At 37.5% G+C, this 18023-nt stretch overlaps 2 protein-coding genes across 12 annotated transcripts in view; one reads left to right on the forward strand and one right to left on the reverse strand.

Moving 5' to 3' along the window:
• LOC110832518 (histone H2A deubiquitinase MYSM1) overlaps nt 1–6212 on the forward strand; it is a 27416-nt gene extending 21204 nt beyond the window's left edge. Inside the window, exons 13-14 of one of the 4 annotated variants that reach the window (XM_022069605.2) lie at nt 1876–2059; nt 3161–6212. In XM_022069605.2, coding sequence (XP_021925297.1) covers nt 1876–2031 — 156 coding nt within the window. In that variant the 3' untranslated portion in view covers nt 2032–2059; nt 3161–6212. Of the gene's footprint in view, nt 1–1875; nt 2158–3160 lie in introns of those variants that run through there. The other 3 variants (XM_022069606.2, XM_022069607.2, XM_022069609.2) reach the window with 3 other exon arrangements.
• On the reverse strand, nt 4544–18013 carry Cth (Cystathionine gamma-lyase). 8 transcript variants are annotated; one of them, XM_022069612.2, is made up of 9 exons: nt 17789–18010; nt 13775–13930; nt 12938–13138; nt 11344–11559; nt 11062–11197; nt 9784–9936; nt 6246–6420; nt 4925–5063; nt 4544–4702 (listed from the first exon to the last, which is right to left on the reverse strand). In XM_022069612.2, the coding sequence occupies exons 2-9, from the start codon at nt 13925–13927 to the stop codon at nt 4691–4693; spliced, it is 1185 nt and encodes a 394-aa protein (XP_021925304.2). In that variant the 5' UTR covers nt 13928–13930; nt 17789–18010; the 3' UTR covers nt 4544–4690. The 8 variants fall into 8 exon arrangements, with proteins under 8 accessions (XP_021925304.2, XP_087215330.1, XP_087215328.1 ...); XM_087359204.1 differs by lacking the exons at nt 4544–4702; nt 17789–18010 and adding exons at nt 15475–15600; nt 15841–15953 and having other exon boundaries at nt 4745–5063; XM_087359202.1 differs by lacking the exon at nt 4544–4702 and having other exon boundaries at nt 4745–5063; nt 17789–18013.
• Nucleotides 18014–18023: the final 10 nt, after the last annotated feature.

The following is an 18023-nucleotide window of genomic DNA, read 5'->3' on the forward strand; positions in this document are numbered from 1 at the left end:
GACAGTTTTCTTCATGTAACAATAATCACAAAACCAAAAAATGTACGTACCTTCAGCGTTCAGCATTTAAATTCCCGAAGTCTACACACATACAGATTTAATTGGTATTTAAACAGACTCATAGTGCTGGATTTTACAAAATACAGAGTATTTATTGCATTTTTAAACCTAGAAACTCAAAATAAGAACTCAATTTTTGAGAATGAACCCATTTATCTGCGTATGAAGTTCAGTAGAAATCAGTTTATGTATACACATTTAGTTTATATTTATTTTAATTTATTTAGATTATTTCCTCATGTACTTGGCTTTGAACCCTGACAAAAATCTTATAAATACTAGATTAAAGATGCCAATAATACCAGTAGGAATCACTGTAATGTATACAGACAGTTCAACAAATGTAACATAGTAGTGTTTATAATCTGAAATTCCTAACCTGTGCCCAGGTAAATAGGCCAAATGTGAAGGATCTTCATTACTAGATATAAAGAACATATAAGAGATATCAGACGTAATTAGGACAAATGTTGGTATGCCCAACCCATCTGTGACCATAACCACAAATATGGCCCAATTGAAAGCACGGTGACTATTGAAAGTATCCCATAAATATAAAAATTTAGATATAAGGAGGCTAAAGACAAACCTATATTAAATAAACAGTATGCTTCTGATTCTAATATGGTTTTTGACATAATCTTAAGTACTTTAACTTGTGTGATCTTTCACACAACAAGACCGACAACGAAAATATCAGAAAGAAGCCACTGCTGATGCCCGCACATCTGCAAGCCATTCATCAGAAAAATCCCCATAACAATACACATTGGCAGTCGTCGACAATGTTCTTTTAATCTCGGCAAAAGCTACTGCTAACAGTAAGGATTTATGATAGGATCACTTGGGAATATAAAAGTGGTGGTAAGTTCTCTTTCATAGTTCGCCAGGAAACGAATGCAGTTGCTTTGGTGTTAAGAGACGGTTTTTTATTTCAAATGTCTTCATGGGCAACATAACACTGTGTTGCAGGCAACATTGCTTGCGAGGTACAGATTGGGTAGCCCTGTCTTAGATGCTGAAGATTTATGGGTTAGGAGGAATGTTGGTGTTAACTGTTCAATAGCGATGTTATTAATACATACACTTCAAAGCCATTGCATCACCCGATATGTTTATACCATGCCCAGACTCCAAAATGTTGAGGACATGACTCATTACGAAGACAACTGAACTGTGAAGAGCCAAGTGATATCAGGGCTCGAGGCTTTGAATGTCAGACTTCGCAACATAGCCGTCATTATGGTGCTCACAAACTACAGTACTGAAAAGATGGTTACCATAACGTTCTGTAGTGTATATTTTAATTTTATCAGGACAAAAAAAATAAGTTTTTATGATTTTAACCTGATTTTATCAGTATTGACATTAAGTTTGTTTTAGTGACTCTAAGGTTTCTAACAAAAAATCCATGTTACATCTGAACCAGATACTGTGAAGGTCATCTACCCTGATAGGACCAAGACATATGGTGAAATGAACACAGCATAAACCAGTGTTGGTGGTTTTGTGATTATTGTTATGCGTTACTACGTTGATATGATGGGACTTAAGATTGTTTCCTTCAGGTATTTAAACATTTTAAAAATGTATGGCATTTCAGAAGCTGACTGCTTCCAGGTTAGTTGAGTCTGTTGAATAGTGAGGTCCATCGATTGAGATCAGCTCTTGTCGGTGGACCCAGCTGACTGGGCTACATGGAGCAGGACAGGGAAATGTCCAGTATGCACCATTTTAATGTATTTAATTTGTGTGACACAAAATAAGTGGCTTTTGTTGATGATGATGTAATTTTTGTTTTGTGTATGATTGCAGTGTGTAGAAAGTACTAGACAACATCTGAAGTCCTGTATTCCATTCCTTCCAAAAGAAGTTGAAGAGTGGATACTGAGAAGTGTGTTACAAGTTTGCAATACTTTGGTCGTGTTAAAGCAGACAAAGAGTGAATTAATTGCGGAAAAACATGGATAACTTGTTATGAGGCAAGTTATAAGTTCAGGTACTAACTCCATTTCTGTGTTGTAAATTATTGACCTAAATTGCAATTTGTATCTTCTGAAGCTCGTTTTGCTATAATAAGAATTTTATATTAACTTGTCTGAAAGTATAAGTTGACAACATTCCTGTTCAAGGTATGGTAAGAAGCAAATTGTAATTCCTATAAATTGTTTGTTTGGTACGTCCTTGTATGGTTTGTGATGACCTTTATAACCGTACTGCCCATGTAGGCAAGGGTGTAGGATCCATTTCTGAGGTAGGAGCACCCATAGGATGGGCTTTGTTGCCCACAAATGATAGGATGAGAATGATAGACAGCGGAGAGGACCTACGGTTTATCATGGTCTCTGAACCACAGTGGAGGGGCCTGGCATTCTTCACATTCCCAAAGGTACAGGCTTCAGTCTGTGAGCAGAAAAACTGCACATATAGATCTGGCTGAGGATTGAACCCGGAACCATTTGAATGAGAGTCTATTGTTATATGCAGAACACCAGATTTTCTCCTGTAAAATGTCAAATTTGTCTTCCAACACTTGTTTCATTAGCTAGGTCCAAGTACTTGACTGTCCCAAGTGCATAGATCGGTTCCGACTTCCTTAAAGTTGCTTACGTAAATTTGTGATACTCTGCATTTATCTTTATTTGCAAACTCTCGTGCCATATTTGGGCATTTCCTCTTTCTGTCTTCCCCTCTCCTTACAATTTTCTCTCTTTTATCTCCTCTTGGTTTCTTCTGTGCTGCAGCTGCTTTTCCCGCGACTTTTGCCTTCCTGCTTCCGGCATGGTCGGTTCTTTCTTTTGGACTTACATTCTGTGTGCTTTTAGTGAGTAATCTTTTGATATGTCTTCACCATTATTTTTATTACTATTATTATGCTTCGTAAGTTATCTTCTACCTGGTCCACATCTCTGTGGTAACCCAGGTTGCTTCCCCATTTAATCCCAACTTTTATTTGCCTTTTTCTAGTCTATGCAAGTGAGGATAGGGAATATGGGGCTTCAAACGATTTTTTCAGTTCCATTGCACTTAGTTTGGACACTGATTTTGAAAGTATGTTTGCATGTTGAAGTGGGGACTGACAAAGATTATTTTTATTCAGTTATAGTTTCCTTCGTCCAAGGAGTCCTACCAACTGTCTAATAGATCAAAGCCAACGAAAAAGTTGGGACCCACAGTGCTCAGACACTTGAAGAATGGGTCGTCCAAGTATCCAAGTAATATTATAGTTTCTGTCTCATGCACGTGTGCAGGTACCTCAAGGCATACTAGCGTGGCATAGCACCCCATTTAAAAATTAGTGCTTTAGAGAATAATGCATCTCATGTTAACTTCGAAGAGGTATAATTCAGATTCTGAGGGCAGTTCTGTGGTGTTATGGTAAAGAGGCAAATACATTGTGATACATTGTTACCAAAATAAGCCAAAACGCTACAATTCCAAGATTTGTGTGTGAAGAGTCGCAAGGATACTGATGGAAGAGCACAAAGCAGCCCATAGTCAATTTCTCTGGAACTGTTCAACTGCTGCACAGCTGATGATGAGAATTTTCTGTTAATTATCACAGGTTATGATTGAACACAAGTGACAGTCTTGAGGAATAGCACCATAAGACTGCCACCGTGAAATACGAAATTCAGAAAATATCTATTTGATGGTAGGGCATGCCATCTGTTTTGGGTCAAGAGGGTTTCCTGGTTGTGAACTTTTGTACATCAACTGGTTTAACATTAGTAAAAATGATCTGCATTTGACAGGGTCTTCATAGAAAAGTAAGGGCCGTTTCACAGTCGACCAGTCGCTGAACGGCTACTAGGTAGAAAAGCTAAGTACAAGCTTACACACGAGGGCGACCGCGACCAACACGCAGTGAGCGACGCACGGGAGACCAACGACCACGAGATACATAGATGGCAATCACATATTCACATTGTGGGCGACTCAGTCAGCAACCAGAGCTCAGAGAGGTGACATATCCATTGTTTCTTGTTTTCTCCTGTCTTGTTCATGTCACTCAAGTGATCAGTATATCATGAGTTTTGATACTGAAAGATTTATTTCGGCCGTAGAGTCACGAAGAGCCATTTCGGACCTTGCAAGTCCCGATTATGCAAACAGGGACTTGAAAAAAGTCAGTGGGAAGAGGTTGTGGAATTGTTTGACGAATTTTTATCATTATAGTGATCTCCTCGACATCCATACTGCTTGACTGCTTCCAAAGTACTGAGGCTGAGGCCTCTGTCTGCGCTGGTCTCCTCGTTTGGTCGCTCAGCGACTGGGTCGCCGGCGACCGGTCGACAGTGTGAACGGCCCTCTGTGTGTTATATAACCATCTTGCCTGAAATAAGCATTGTAATCAGGGTTGAAGTAGAAAGAAATAGCAGGCATTACTTCTGTAACAGTCCTCATATAATTCTTACTGCTAGCCAATCTTAATTTTATGGCACAGCCATCCAAGAATCGGCTAAATTGACAACACGCTTAATGTTCTTCAAAATAATATATTTAATAGGAAATGCATAATTGGTATATTCCTGTAACTCTGGAAACACAATTACAAATTCATCATCATTCTTCAAAATACCATATTAACCAGCAGTCATTCTTGAAGCTCTTGTTATTCAGAAGAATTTTATGTATTTGCCTAGAACAAAAAAATGTTTAATATTATTTTCAGTTAGTCTAAAGACCATACATTATGATTAAATTGTTGTGACGTAAATTGGGCTGAGATAGCAGATTACAGCAGAAGCATTTTAATGCTGCATTTAAAGAACTGTCAGGTTCCATAGTACCAGTTGTTACACTTCCCAATTAACTTTCATATCTTGTTTCATCTGAATAGAAGTCCCACATCTATACTTACAACAGCCTTCAAAGCTTGATCCAAATCTTCTACGAGATCTTCTGATGATTCCAGTCCTACTGACAATCTTACTAAACTGTCTGTGATACCAGTCTTCTCCCTCTCTTCAATAGGAATGGAAGCATGTGTCATCACGGAGCTGAAAAGAAAATACATTATATTTTTAGTACAGTTGTAGCAAAAATTACAGCATACGTGATCTACATAAGACCACTGAAAAACAAAAGAATCAGTTATTTGCAAAACCATATCCACTTTTGAGAGAACAGAGCTACTACTACACGGTTTACCATGTCCTGTTTATCTGAGAGAGCTGCGGCTGTTGGGCTGCGACTTCCTGCATCTATTCACCACAAATCATGTTTGTCTACTGTCCACAGACCACAAGAAAAGCCCTGATTTGAGGTTTTCACAGCGGTGAGTACGAAGATTTCTGTCTTCTGGGTTGTTGCGCTGTGTAGTATGGTAGATGTTTACCAACATTTCAGAGGTCATACTGCCTTCGTCATCAGGGAGATGAATCCCAGAAGATAGAAATCTTCGTTTCAGTTGTCAGTTGATGAGGCACTTATCATGACAACACTGCAGTACTGCAGAACATAATGAATGATATGGTGAGAACTCGTGATGGAAATGTAGGTGATGTTGGCAATCTAGTGAAGTCACACACTTGTCTTCTTGGACAACACATTCTACGCATGCCACACTGTCGTCTGTCTGAGAGGATACGTCAGGCACAATTGTAAACTAACTGTGACACCCAAAATGCTTCCAGATCACTCTCTTACAGCCTGTAAGCCACCAGCAGGAACTTTAAATGTCCATTTCTATTTCTGAATCACAAATACAATATCAAGGATAATGCCAGGATCGTCCCATCATTCGATACTATATAGTCTGAGCTAATTAGAACATCATTAAATGAACCATAAATAAGTAAATCAATTTATTGGCAATAATTTCTCTCTTGTTATGGAAGGCACTGGAATCTGCCTCACGGGCAAGTCCTCACAAACAATTTCCTTCACCTTACCTAACAGGAACATCAGGAAAAAAGGGAATTGTTTTGAATTCAAAGAATGGTCTCAGATAATAATGCATATATAATGTTACAAAAAATGTAGTAGTACCAAGGAATAGACATAAGAATAGGTGCAATATTTTTACACCATTTATTATATTATATATAAATTAATTTAAATGATATGGGAATGTTTAAGTATAATGCACATGTAACAATTCTCCATTTCAATAAATAAAAGGCATAGTCCCTTCAAAATAAAAATAGGATACGACTATGTGACTTTTTCTAAATGCTTACGGAAGTTCTGCAAGACTCTCGTAGCCTCCAAGACTTTCGGCAAGTGTGAAAACTTTGAGTGCCTTCAGAAATATAGTTGATTCACGCAGTCCGCCCTTGATGTAAAAGGAAAATATCCCACTATGTCCATAACACTGATGCTTTGTCAATCCATGCTGGGGGTGAGAAGGCAAACCTATAAATATATCATGACATTCATTATTAAAGACATGTAACATAATTTTAGAAGGTACACTAAACTAGGAATAATATTAGAATACTAAGTAGAGTAGATTAAAAAGGTACACTCTTTGGAGTAAACACAAGTTCCAAAGATTTTCTTTAAACCACACACTGCTGAATAACAATTAATAATAAAACAACTCTCTTAAGATAATCACATATTTATCATCTTGGTTTGTACAACTGATACATTTACAAACTAATGCACATGTTTCTATGAAATTAAAAATTACAAGCTTGGAGCAGCCTCCAGTTCATACCAAATTTCATAAAAATTCAGCTGCCATTCTCGAGTTATATGTGTATGGGCAGAGACATCAGTCGTTGCAGAGACCAAAGGATAAACAACCTCGCACCAAATTTTATGAAAGTCCAATCAGTTGTTCTTGATTTATTATACAGGATGAGGACAAAACAACTTTACACTTCCAAAATTATACAGAAAATGAATGTGGCATACTTAGAACTTCACACCCGCGCGTCGATACGCAACATGCATTTCACACACAATTTCACGTGGAACCACCCAGCCTCTGCCACAATCACTGCCAAAGTTGAGGCAGTGAATCATAACTGCCATAGCTTACATCAATCTGCACAAAGTTTGGGATGAGTCTTTTGAGATGGGTAGAAAACTCTGACTGCTGCAGATGCGAAATTCTAAGCATACAGCATTTGTTTTCTGTATAAATCTTAAAGCATAAAGTTCTTTTGTGCTCATCCTGTGTTACAGAACATGTAATTTGTAAGACCACTGATAGATGGCAGAACAATCTCAGCCGAAAGACACGTCTGACAGATAGACAGAATGGACCCATAAGATGCTCTTTGCTAGCAACAGTGTAACAAACACATAAAATGTAGGAAAGTGGAACGTTTTTTATAAAACTAAAAATCATGAGAATTTTAACTACTCTGATTCCATACATCAGTACCACAGTCTGTTCTGAGAATCATTGTTATCTGTAACTTGCAAGAAATACAAACAATTTGTAGTCACGTACTAGTAATAACTTTTCTTGATGAAAAAATATTGCTGCCATGCTGCCAGCTATTACTCTATCATATCAATTAAATTTAATGACCGTTTAGGACAAATATTTTATGATTCTGATTAAATTAAAAAATTGTTATCTTCAAATCTGTATATATTTATATCACTCCATGTACAAAAATTCTATTCACCTGTCAACATTGATGTGTACTTTGTATAACGTGCATAAAATGACTGCATTATGACTAGGTCATATCCTTCTACAGTTTCATCTTTGATACTAGTAAATGGATTTAAAAGAAATATAATATTTGGGGGTCTACACTAGACATTGATATTATATAATTCCTACATTACATTATGCTTAAATAACAATCAATTCTTTAAAAAGAACTGTTTAAGCTTGGTATATAGCATATATAAGATACAGACCTCATTAAGGTCCACAAGTTTAATTTTATATTTTTATGTTGTTAATATTTAAGGAAATGTTAAAAATAATTACTGACATTGTGCAATGTGATACCTGTAGTGATTGGTTTAGGATAATGGATTTTCATGTGCAAATAAAATTCAAGCCAAATGAGGTTTGCAAAATTGCAAATAACAAGGATCATTACAGCACTTTCTAAGATAATGCATACTTCTTTTATAAAATAACTTTGGATCTTAAGGAAACAGGCTGCGAATACAGGAACTAGATTTAAATGGATCAGGTTATGGTCCAGTAGAGGACTCATGTGAATATGACCTTGAACCCAGATTCATAAAAAGATGAGGAATCTAAGTGACTACCAACTTCTTAAGAACTCTTCTCCTTTTAAGTAATTTACTACTGAGAATTTTAATACGAGGGTCGCTCATTAAGTAATGCCCCACATTTTTTTCCTCAGAACATATTTATTCAAGATGGCTCAAATTTAGTGACAATATAAATCAATGTTTCCTTTACACATACTATTTTTCCACATAGTCCCCATCAACTTGTACGGTTTTACGCCAGCGTGGAACAAGTGCATGCATGCCTTGCCGGTACCAGCTCTTGTCCTGTGCACGTAGCCATGTCCTCACTGCTTGAATCACGCTCTCGTCATCTTCAAATCTTGTTCCGCGGATAGCATCTTTAAGTGGCCCAAAGAGATGGAAGTCGGAGGGTGCCAGATCTGGACTGTAGGGTGGATGGGGTAGCACCGTCCAACCCAATTTGGTGATTTCTTCCCGGGTTCTCAGACTTGTGTGAGGGCGTGCATTGTCGTGCAGGAGCAAAATTTCTGCTGGATGCTTGTGAGGCCGAACTCGTCGAAAACGCTTCTTGAGGGTTTTCAGGGTCCTGATGTACGCGTCTGAATTGATGGTCGCACCTCTTGGCATCACATCCACAAGAATGACCCCATCACTGTCCCAAAAGACAGTCATCATGACTTTTCCGGCGGAGGGAGTTGTCTTGAATTTCTTCTTTCTCGGTGATTGAGGATGATGCCACTCCATTGACTGCCTTTTTGTCTCTGGCTCAAAGTGGTGTATCCAGGTTTCGTCACCTGTAATGATCCGGGACAGAAAGACCTCTCCCTCAGCATCAAAACGCTCCAACAATTCAGAAGAAATCGTTTTCCTTTGAATCCTGTGGTCTGCTGTGAGACTTCGTGGAACCCATCTTGCGCACACCTTCGAATATGCGAGAGCCTGGATAATTGCAATCACACTTCCATTGCTGACTGAAAGCTGTTGGGCCAATTGTCGAGTTGTGATGCGCCGATCCTCACGACTAATGGCATCCGCGCGGTTCAACATGTCTGGAGTGGTGGCTGTGGCAGGACGCCCAGAGCGCGGCAGATCACGGAGCTCGGTTTCTTCACTTCCTGAAGCTTTAACTCTCTTAGCCCAGCGACCAACGGTGCTCCTATCGACTGCACAGCTTCCATACACAGCACACAAACGTTTATGAATGTTCACCACCGTTTCTTTTTCAGCAACAAGGAATTCAATTACAGCTCGTTGCTTGTAACGAGAGTCGTTCACAGACGCCATTTTAACAGTTCACTACAGCTCCGCTATCGGTTGGAATCATTTGAAACTCCGTACACGAACGCGGGAAACATCAAATCTCAAGCATGTAAAAGTACACTTTTCTATCTTCATTATTGGCTGAGAAAAAAAATGTGGGGCATTACTTAATGAGCGACCCTCGTAGTATCATTTCCTCTTCATCTGCACAGTTGTATTTTATAGCATTTACTCGAATGTGTTACGTAATTTTTGGTGATCATGATCATCCTGTTTCTAAATTGAATGTTTGTATTTATATGAGCATATTACACGTACCTGGATGAAACACCTTCTCAACCAATGGATGTTTTTCCAAATAACGTGCCACTTCTAGACCATTCTTCATGTGCTCACGCATGCGGATATGCAAAGTCTTCACGCTTCGATTTACCAAGTAACAATCAAATGGAGATGGCACAATTCCCAAAGCTGCAAAATATTAAATTATAATAATACTGCATAGCATCAAACATATGGAAGAGGAGATAATGTGTCTAAAAGTAAATTCTTTGAAATTATCTTGTACTGCACAGTGAACAGTTTCATCTGAAGGAACTGGGTATGTCAGTGTCAACAATTTGTGATTCAGATTAGTACTTTTATTTAAATATATTTTCCCCATACAGCTCATTTCTCTTTACCAGATGACTATTTGACATAGCACTGTGTTTCATGAGATGATGTGATTATGAAATTCCACTGCTATGGGATTTAGGGGTTCATCATAATGCTGTATAATACTTCCCACCTAACTGAATCATAGGCTCTCTTGAAGTCTGTAAACTGCTTAAGTACTGTCCCATTGTACTCCCAGTTCTTCTACAGCAATTTACAATTGTAGAATTCAGAAGTGGAGATCTGTCGTTAATCAAAACCCACTGATGATCCCACTTTGCGTTTACAAGAAATTAACCTGACAGAAGAAGGTTGCTAACATTTTTATGTAGCTGATAACAGTCATATTCCTCGATAATTACTACACAAAGTTTTTATCTCCTTCTTGTAAATAGGTAGAGTAAATGATTATTTCCACTGCTCTGACACTTCTCCCTTGTCCCAAATAGAATTAATAAGTTTATGGATCGCACAACATAAGAACTAGGCTCAGGTACTAATGACTCAGTTGTATGTATTTCAGTCAGCTGCTAACAACTTTGGTCAAAATAAACATTCTCTGTTCTATGCAATGGATCTTTTTAAAAAATATCTGCAGTAATAAAATTTGATCAGCAGAATGCATATATGTAATTGCATAATTAGCACAGAGTGCTTAAATTTATTGAAGAAAGCAGGAAGGAGGTTAAACATTCAGCTTCTTTGGGTCAACATAGCAAATGCACTTTTGAAAAACCACTAATTATGTGCTACTCCTTGCCCAGAAGCCTTTCACTCTAAAGAGTACAAGGAAGATAAGTCTTACAATTTCCTAACAAAACACACACTGACATTGAAAATTACTGATACCCTACTTATAAAAACGAACAAAATTAGAAATACTGAAGAGGAAAAGGGTTATACCACTTGCAAAGTGCCCATTCCTGAGTTGCTGCTTACCATTCTGAAGGAAGCGAAGACGTGTGTGGATATCTTCATTGCTAGTGGTAACAGCACCCATTATAACATCTGAGTGCCCATTCATGTATTTGGTTAGTGAATAAATGACAAGATCAGCTCCTAAGCTCAGTGGCCGCTGAAAATGTAAGATAGTTATTTAACTTTACTATCCAGTGCCATTTGTAATTAGCAATTATAGACCTTACAAACATATAATTTCACTCCATCCACATATAAAAAATAGTAAAAGTTAATATTACATTTCTGAAAAAGGAATATTACTTGAAAATATGATGTGAGGAATGTATTATCCACTGCCAGAAGAATATCCTTCTTATGAACAATTTCAGCAATTGTCTTGATGTCCATAACCTTCAGCAATGGGTTTGTTGGACTTTCTAACCACACCAACTTTGTATTGGACCTGATGGCTTTTTCAAGATTGCTGGGCTCAGAAGCATCAACATACGTAGTTTCCACATTCATACGAGCTGCTACCTATTTCCACAGAAATAAAGTTAGTAGTATAACTATAATTCAAAACAAGATTAAGTTTGATTTACAACTCTTTTAATATTACTAAATTATTCAAAAAACTTCACTGTCTGCTGTATAGCAAACAATTCACAGACAAATTTTGACTAAAATAATTTCTTCAATACATTGTATTACAACAGACAATTTTATTCTTTTGCCTATCAGTGATACAAATGCCAATGTCATTCTGGGTAGTGATATCATGTGGACTTATAGGAAGATTCTAATGTTTTAGAGAAACATAAAATTTCCATTTTCAGTGAAGATACAGATAATAAATTTCTCTGAAGCATGGGTATCTATCTACAAGTCCACACAGTGTCACATCTTCAACACTTGACAACTTTACAGTAATGGTAACCTCAGATCTCACAATGATTAACTAACTAGATGGCTTACGGAACCCGAAGGATCATCACTGAATTAATCAAAGCCCTCCACTGGACCCTGTCCTGGGCCAACAAAATCCAGTTGCCTTCAAATCCTCCCATCTATGTCTAAGGTCTCCCCAGTGATCTCTTCCTCTCAGGCTTCCCAACCAATACCCGGTGCACACCTCTTGCCCCATCCATGCGTGCCACATGCCCCACCCAACTCATTCTTCCTGACTTAATCACCCTGACAATATCGGGGGAGGAGTACAAATTATTATGTTCATCATCATGCAGTTTTCTACATACCCCTAACATTCCACATTTGATAAAATAATGATGAAAAAATACGTTATTATTTTTGTAACATCACAATTGCTCTTGGCATGTAGAAAAATGAGGAGCCAGGGTAGCTAGTATAGTGACTGACTATGGACTGGACAATCAGGGGTTTGACCCCCAACAAGAGCAGAGGATTTTTCCTGTAGCCTCTGCATCCAGACCAGCTCTGGGGCACATACAGGCTCCTGTCCAATGGGTACCGGGGTCCTTTGCTGGGGGTAAAGTGTGGCCAGGGTTTAAATTTTAGTGTTGAGGTTAAGAATGAGCATGAGCTATACCTCCCATCCCACCAAGCACCTATAGTCCATGACTGTAATCTTGAGACTTGCAAGGAATGCAGGAAGTCCATAGCGTTAAAGGCAGACACTATCTTTCCTCACCAAACAAGTCTCAAGATTACAGTCATGGACCATACATGATGTGCAGAAGGATAGCTTTACTTTTTTTAAATAGCCAAATTGTGACCCAGACTTCTTGAGTAATCCTTTATAAGAGGGTATAACTGTCTGCTACCAAACAAGAAAGGGTAACGAAATAGAACGAGAAATGCAATGCTAACTCCTCCCTTTTATAAAAATTACAGCAGGACTAATCTGAGAAATCGGACAAAAGCCACAGATACTAACCTTACTAAAATAGCGATATGTACCTCCATAAACATCATCAACAGAGATCATATGATCACCAGCATTTAGGAGATGAATTACTGCTGTAGTTGCTCCCAATCCAGATGCAAAACACATTCCATACTTCGCACCATCCAGAGAAGCAAGACATTTTTCCAGTACTTCTCTAGACGGGTTACCACTTCGGCCATACTCATAGCCCTACACGATAGAAAACACACGGCATTAGGAGATGAAGCAGAAGAAGGCATTCCGAATGAAGGGACTGGCTATGGAGTAGGAATTTGGGATTCAGATTCCAGCAGAATCATGGATTATTGTTTTAGCACCATCTCCAGACCAAATCTAGAGGCCCTCACAAACGTCTGTTTGATTAATGCAAGGGGATTTTTACATGGGGGTAAATTGGCTAGAGTATGAATCTAACAACTTACAACCAGGAGAGGAGTGTTCATGTTAACCAAGTTAACCTGGCTAACACTCTGAAAAATGTCATGATTTTAATCGCATAACCTTTCCTGTATATGTGTGCCATGTTTGAATTGTGATTGTGCATCACGGAAGATGAAGTATGATGTATAACTCAACTGCCAAATTTTTCAAAACCCCTGCCTCAGGCTTTGGTCGACACTTTTGAACAAGTCATGCATCACCACTGCTTCCGATATGTAGCCCATATGTCCTTGTGGTGTAGTGTTTGGCTATGGGGACAAGTTTGCCTTTGTATTGGTATCAGGATACTTTTTTTGCTTAGTACCATTATGCCTGTCAGGTTTTCATTGTTATTTGTTAAAATATGACCTAATTACAAACCAGTATGTTTATGGTAGTGCTAACCTTATGCTTTGCTGGTGCTTCTTGTTTAAATGTGGTTGACATAGTGATGGGTGGGACAACAGCACCCGAGTTCCATTTCTCAGGTTCCTGACCTACATGGATTGCCTTTGTTGCAAATCCTGGATCTTGTTGTAAGAAACCTTCTTCAGACATGATCTAGTTAGAAGTGGTAACAAAACATACCTAATTAATTATAGACACGTGGAAGAAACAAAAAATTCCCTTCAGATTTTAAAAATATATTTTGTGGACTGCAAGAACATTCACCAGCATCACAAATAATTATATTTAGGCAATTAAATAATACAAATTGATAAATTATAGACTTTCACAAATGTGATAATGAAGACTTACTTGTGTGTTACCAAATATGTGAAAGAATGGAAAACGTTAAATTTTTCAGCAGCTGCTGAATGACACGGTTATTGTCTCTCTTCATGTCTGATCTTGTACAATATGCAGCGAAGGCACTAACAGTTCATTCTGACATGTGCACTTTGCTGGTAAACAGAGTGTGTGAAAGGTACCAGAGTCAGTTCAGCCAGCAAATTTTCAGAACTCAGTACATAAGAATGTCACAAGTTGAAGAGCAAATGAATATTAAAATTTATGCAGAACTGAATAAGACATTTTCACAGACTTAAAACATGAACAGTGAAGCTGAGAGGACAAGGCAATGAATTGTGCTGCATTGAACAACTGATTCTGGTATTTTACCTTGTGAATACATATTCTCATTAATGAACTTTATTGTAAATAACCAAGAACTCTTTCAAACTAATTCTGCTGTACACAGTGTCAACACAAGGAATAAAAATCAGCTTCATACACCAATTGCCAACCTCTCATGCTTTCAGAAGAGTGCATATTATGTAGGGATCAAAATTTTCAACAATGTACCATCAAATCACACAAATCTTGTAAATAAGAAGGAGCAATTTAAGGTAGCATTAAAAAGATACTTAATTACACACTCCTTTTACTCTGTCAATGAATTTATGTTGCTTACAAATAAATGATAAATTTTTCTTGTGTGTAATGGGTAGATCTATTTGTAGCTTATCATTTCTCTAGGTGAACCCTTTGTGTTGTATTATGTGAAATTTATATAATAGTACAAATTGTACTTTATAATATGTATTGTATTATTATTATTTTTATTATGACTTTTTCCACATCCTATCGTCATCTGACTGTCTTATGGATCCATGGAATGTAAATAAATTATTATTATTAAGAAGGGCGGACAGTCACTGGTGGATGACCCAAGGAAGGAAACACCAGTAGCAGCTTGAAATGAGATCATCCCATGTGAAAGAAGTCATCTCAGAGGACCATACATGACTGATCCATGAAGCTAACCAACAATATAAAAGGAAACAAAATCTAGCAAAAAAAATATTAAGAGCAATATAAATAAGGACTGTGACAAGTTCTCAGTATGAATAATATGAGAAATATGAAGTTGTTCAAGATGATTTTATCCCTTCCCTTTAAACAAATCGAAAACTTTTCTCAGAGCTGCATAAACTGAGGCATGCTACGGTAGTACCTACTGTGTTTTTATTGTTAATATAAAATTCACCTCTCATATTAATCACAGATATTTACCACTTAAGCTCCATCACAGAACTTGAATTACCTCTATAAAAATTATTTAAGTAGTTTAAAAACAATCTGTAATAGTATCAGTTCCTCACCACAAAGACACAACTTCTTCCACTTCTTATACGTGTAGTCAGACAAATCTGAAGCGTTCCTATTAAAACCTCAAAGGATTTTATATAACTGGTAACTATGACCAGCAGTTTTACTAAGCATTTAATCTGTTGACAGTTCAAAAATCAACTGAAGTATTTATACAATGTTTCATCACTTTCTATATATATACACTTTTATAATAATCTTTATTTATACACGCATTTCAAGTAAAGCATTTTCAGAGATGAATCATGATGTCCTTATTATGTTTTAATTTTATACATTTCATGCAATGATTGCACAGAAAGTAACAGTAGATCACTAGTTGCATATTTTCTGTCAACATGAAAATCTGAGTTACTTACATTACATTTACATCACATTAAAATTAAATTGACTTAAAATATTATACATGTTAACACCACTTTTGAAAAATCTCAACTGCCTGTCTGAAGTACAACACACTTCACACTTACCAATGAGGTACTGATAGCTCACAAAGAATACTGTATCATGCAGGAAATCATCACATACTTGGCCTTGAGATGTGCTGACAAATACCTCCAATCTTGTGCTGCACTTAGACATGACTCATTCCTCATTATAAAAAGAGACAAACTGAATTTATGCGTTTTATGTATTTATAGTTTATTTAATGATACTTTTCAGTAGCTCAGACCATACAGCATCAAATGAGAGGATTACAGTTAATAATGAATTGAAAACGATGTGAAAGGAAGTGATCATAGCCTAATTTAAGTCACTATCCTGGCATTTGCTGGATGGACTAAGGAAAAGCCAGTCAGGATAGCTGGTGTCCGGGCCAAGATTTGAACCCAGGGCCTCCCGAATATGAAGCAGACGTGTTAACCACTTAGCCATGATGTTCAGTAAATTTTATGTAATAGTAAAAAATGTATATACACTTTGTACCAAAAAACTGTCATTAAAACAACACTTAAAATTTCAAATTAAGTGAGATCTATTTATACAAATACAAATTATTTTGGCCTTAAGCAAGTTGTATTTATTCTCTGTTCTAAGAACCTCAGGCTTTCAAATATTGGTACAGTGTTGATGAAATGTGAGCATTACTATCTTGGATGAAGCAAATGTTGAGTTAGTCTTCCCCAAGACTCAGCTTGTGAATCACATTCAGGATTTCCTGGAATCAAATTCCAGGTATCTACTTTTCATTTTGTGTCTCCACCCATAATAAAATGCCACACAAAACATAGTACAGTGGAATTTCTTTTAACCGACCTATAAGAGGGGAACCATACGTTGGATATGCTGACGAAGTCGGATGAGCGAGGGTTAGGGGAATGTGGTTATGGATATGAAAAAAAAAGATGTTGAAGACAAAGATATAATTAGAAAAGTTGAAACAAAAACATTTAAGCCATTGTTATAAATAGTGAAATATACTGATATTCAATATAGATTTTCCTCGGCAGATGATGCGGGCGTTTCGCACGGACAAGCCGCCGGCAAAAACAGTCACTCGTGAGCGCTGTTCGAGTAAGTCCTTGTATTAAAACAGATAATTTATCAGTCATTCTGAGTCGCTGTCCATCACATAAAGTGTAGGTTCCGGTGTGATTCTGCTGATGTCAGAAGATCTGATTGCTCGCCGGTAGAAACCGATCGCAACCGATCTGATTGAAATTCGGCCGGTTAATACGGGAGTCGGATAGCAGAGTTTTTACTGTACTCTGGTGACTGGTTTCTACTACAATAACTGACTGATCATTATTTTCTTTGAATTAACGGTGACAGATGGAATCGAACCTGCGACCTTTGGTTGCTCCCAGAAATTACCTTTATCAGCCATATGTTTCAAAAGCCCAGCTGTTGCTGAGTACGGCATTGCCACAATACAGGATTTAACTTTCTGTCATTCCCTAATTCAAGAAATAACAGATGGCTACAGAAATTTAACTATCGGAAAAACTGAGCATGGCCCTTGAAAATTGATGTTGAAGCTATCAGTGTCCAAAAGTGGGGGAAATAAGGGTGACAAACGTAGGCCAGAATTTCGGTATCTTCTCGGTAACGCCTATAGAAAAATAAATTAGTAAAATCAGTTCTCTAAAAGTCGTACCACCGCGTATTCTCGTGTGCTGAACATCGAATTCCTTATTTAGACGATGTCAAAAGAGGGAAAGTGTATAGAGCAGGCCTACACATAACTGCTTTACAAGTTCATCGGTAAAAAAATGTCCCAGTTTAGGAGACCGCACTAATATGATTCACATGGCTACTGTACGTTAGTGACTAGCAATTGCATTAATGTATTTAGATAATACTCACCACATCTAATAACCCTTTCGTTATTATTCGGAAATATTACAAACGACGAATACCACTTTCCTGTCTGCTAACAATTCGTACACGCTGTCGGTATATTCATCTATGGCCATTGATAACATTCCTCAGAAGATGGCTGTCTTCTGCGCTGATGCGCCGTGTAGTCTGTTAGAAGTTTGCCAACGTTTCAGAGGTCCCTGGTGCATCCATCATCAGGACGATCTCTATTATGTGAAAC

The sequence above is a fragment of the Zootermopsis nevadensis genome, unplaced genomic scaffold, assembly GCF_977971745.1.
Source record: "Zootermopsis nevadensis isolate Lab colony 2312 unplaced genomic scaffold, Znev_1.0 Znev_ptg000031l, whole genome shotgun sequence".
NCBI lineage: Eukaryota > Metazoa > Arthropoda > Insecta > Blattodea > Termopsidae > Zootermopsis > Zootermopsis nevadensis.